The 3,287-nt window shown below is 42.3% G+C and overlaps 1 protein-coding gene across 1 annotated transcript in view; it reads right to left on the reverse strand.

Annotated features, from left to right (window-relative positions):
• SPC25 (SPC25, NDC80 kinetochore complex component) overlaps positions 1–2,268 on the reverse strand; it is a 16,773-nt gene extending 14,505 nt beyond the window's left edge. Inside the window, exons 1-2 of the mRNA XM_023516348.1 lie at positions 2,128–2,268; positions 1,964–2,029 (exon numbers count right to left, since the gene is read on the reverse strand). Coding sequence (XP_023372116.1) covers positions 1,964–2,029; positions 2,128–2,260 — 199 coding nt within the window. The 5' untranslated portion in view covers positions 2,261–2,268. The remainder of the gene's footprint in view (positions 1–1,963; positions 2,030–2,127) is intronic.
• Between the last annotated feature and the right edge of the window lie 1,019 nt (positions 2,269–3,287).

Below are 3,287 nucleotides of genomic sequence, written 5' to 3' on the forward strand. Positions count from 1 at the left end.
GTGGTTCTCAACATTACAAATGATATTTTTGTTCACTTTTCTGTATTTTCTAAAATTTTGGGCATTATCCTACATTATGTCAAGTATAACTTAAAAATAAATATCAGAATTACCAGAAAGTAAAATGCTACCATTCAAAGAAAAATATTAAAACCCAGACCATAGGCAAGTTTCTTAACCTCAGTAAGCTTCAATTTCCCCATCTGTAAAACAAGGATAATCTCTTAGGCAGGTTTTAGGATTTAAGATTATTTAAGAGCCTGTCCATGCCTGTTACCTTCAATAGATGATCTTCTTCCTTTCAATAACTGGATTGTTGGAACAGGTGCTCCAGGTGAGCCAAAATTTTTGGTTATTTGTTCTTTGTAATGTATTCCTGCTAGAGTACCTGGCACAGGGTAGTAGCTCAACAAATAGCTGGTGAGTGAATGACTCCCTCAACCATTCCTCCTTCCCAAATAGTATCTTTATCAGTCTTTATCTCATCGAACCTGTGAGTTCCCAGTGCCAAAAATATCCTTTCTTTGATCTCTCCTCTTTTAGTTTCTCTGACCTCTCTTACTTCCAGTTCCTAAGCCTATTTTTTCCAGTCCTTTCAATTTACCTCCTTCTCAAATTATATAGGGGAAATGTCATGTTTTGAATGTGAATGGGAATTCTTGAGTCAATCTGATGATTAGACTATGGCTATTCCAGGCTCTCTTCTTTCACTCTACACATTCTTTCACAGCTACAAAATACACTAAAGACTCCCAAATCTCTATCTTTAGCAGAGACCACTTTCTTGGCTGCTCTTCAGATTGATACAAGGCACACTGATACACCTGCAAGGCACACTGCACAATAAAATTGCAACAAAAAAATAGCTGGGCATTGTGGCAGGTGCCTGGAAAGATCAGCCAAGAAAGTGGTCTCTGCTAAAGATACTTGGGAGTCTTTAGTGTATAGTCCCAGTTACTCAGCAGGCTGAAGCAAGAGAATTGCCTAAGCCCGAGAGCTGGAGGTTGCTGTGAGCTGTGACGCCATGGCACTCTACTGAGGGCAACAAAGTGAGACTCTGTCTCTAAAAAAAATAAAAAATAAATAAAAAGGACCCAAACATAATATCACTCCTATATACATGTACACACATACATCCTCGTGCAAACAAAAGATTTTTCTTTTTCATGGCTATAAAGGGGATGAAAGGAGCAGCGAAAGGGCATGGAAGCTTCAGGGAAGCTTAGAAAGTAAACATGGGTAAATGTCTGGCATAATAATCTAAAGGGCGCCTTTGACTTTGTTGGGGCTACAAAGTCAAATGCCCCCTTCACAGGCTACACAATGAGGAGAGTGGGTCAGGAAAGGGAAAAGGGGACAGTGGCATATGAAAGAACACATGCCCCATGTAAGGATATTCCAATATAATTAATTAAAACATGGAGTCACTAAATGGAGTATCTCTAGTGGAATTTGACCCGTGGTCACAAATTTTTGGCCTATGTGTGTGAATTCGATAAAAGCTATTGATTCACTCCAATTTAGAGAGTGGGTAGGAATGAAAGAGCAAGAACAGTAGTAAGTACAAATGTGGAGAGAAAGGCTGTCAGAGTACTGACTTTACCATAAAGAGCCCAGAGAACTTCAGCTCCATGCTTGCATTTACACGTCAGTGCAGGCAAATCTCATGAGTATGATGCTGAGTGAAAAAAAGGGACAGAATACATACAAAAGAATGCCACTTATGAAACAGAAATAATACTAAACAACATATTCAAAGGTTAGTTCTGGAAGGTGAAAGAAGAGAAAGGTGGATCATGGGGTGGTAAGTATGTAAACATTTACTATTTTCTCTATATGTCTGTATGTGTAGAGATGTGAACACATACATATACACACAAAAACACTTTGCCTTACTTGTATGAGGAATTTCATGATAAAAACATTTAATCTAAAGAAAATATGTGAACAGTTTTTCACATACGATTTTGATATTCCAGAAACATTTCCACCATCCGTTCTTCTTCCTTCAATTTCACAGACAGTTTTTCTGAAAGAGAAATTGGAATTGATGTTTTAATTCAGCTGAAATGACACTAAAAAATAACCAAGAACAGCAAAAACACGTTACGAGTTAATTTTAAGTACCTGCAAATGTTTTGATGGAGTCCTTGTAGGTATCTCTGAGTCCTGCCATCTGACCGGCGGTATCAGTACTTTTGAATTTATTCCAAAATTCATTTATGTTTTTATCCAATAGTGCCAGCTGGTCCTCCACCATTATGTTAGACAATACTACAAATGGAACACACATTATATTCTTCAAGAGTTATTGAAATTAAATCAGCCACATATTCCAATTGGGTATACAGTATTATGGCGATTTGGCCTTTATTCGAAAATGGTTAGTAACTTGTTAATTCTAGGTACTCAAGATCAAGCCATCTGGGCTTAATTGTGGTTAAGGTGCAGCAAGAATCCAGGACACATTTATCTCCCAGGTACGTGTTAGTAGGTAAATGTAATGCACAGAACACTCACATGCCGGGGAAAATGACTCTGACTCCGTTTTCTCACAGGTAAAATTGATGATTTGTAAGGCCCCTTCCCGCTCTGACCCTTTCTGATTCCAAGCTGGATCGCCAGGGAGCAAGCCCCTTCTCATAGGATAAGACCCCACACATCTACCCTGCCTCTCTCTCCATCCCCAGAACAAGAAAAGCAACAGTAAAATGGAAAAACAGACAGGGAACTTTGTGGGTGCAGCCCAGGACATGTACAAGTCAGCTGGACTCTCCGGGCCTCAGTGCCCTCCTCTGTAAATTATGTCATGTAAAAGTCCAGGCCCCACCTCCTCGGCCAAGCTAAAACCTTCCCAGGAGGACCTAAAGCATCTCCTGAGAGAAATCACGAGTGCTTCTGCTCCGCCGCTGCCCATGGCCAGGCCGCGAGACGCAAACAGCCACAAGACGCGAATTTCACAATCGCCGCCCGCAATATACACGCTGGGGATTCGCTTTCCCCTGTGGCGCCTGGCGGGGCGAGGAGCCCAGCTCGGGCCTACCTCCCTCACCTTCGCAGTAAGGCCTGAGCCCCGCCGCCTTCTCCGCACCAGATCCACACCGCCTCCGGCCAAGAGCAAACTTCCAGACGCACCTCCCACGGCCCCGCCAACTTTCCGATTTCAAAACGAGGGCGCCTCCCGCCACCCGCCTCCGCGCAGCTTCTCGCCTTCTGATTGGCTGACAGCACAAGTTCTCCATGAAGGGATTGGTCGAGCTCACACCCCGAAATTCTCGCGGAAAATA

Source organism: Otolemur garnettii, unplaced genomic scaffold, assembly GCF_000181295.1.
Source record: "Otolemur garnettii isolate 467f Iridium unplaced genomic scaffold, OtoGar3 scaffold00090, whole genome shotgun sequence".
Classification (NCBI taxonomy): Eukaryota; Metazoa; Chordata; class Mammalia; order Primates; family Galagidae; genus Otolemur; species Otolemur garnettii.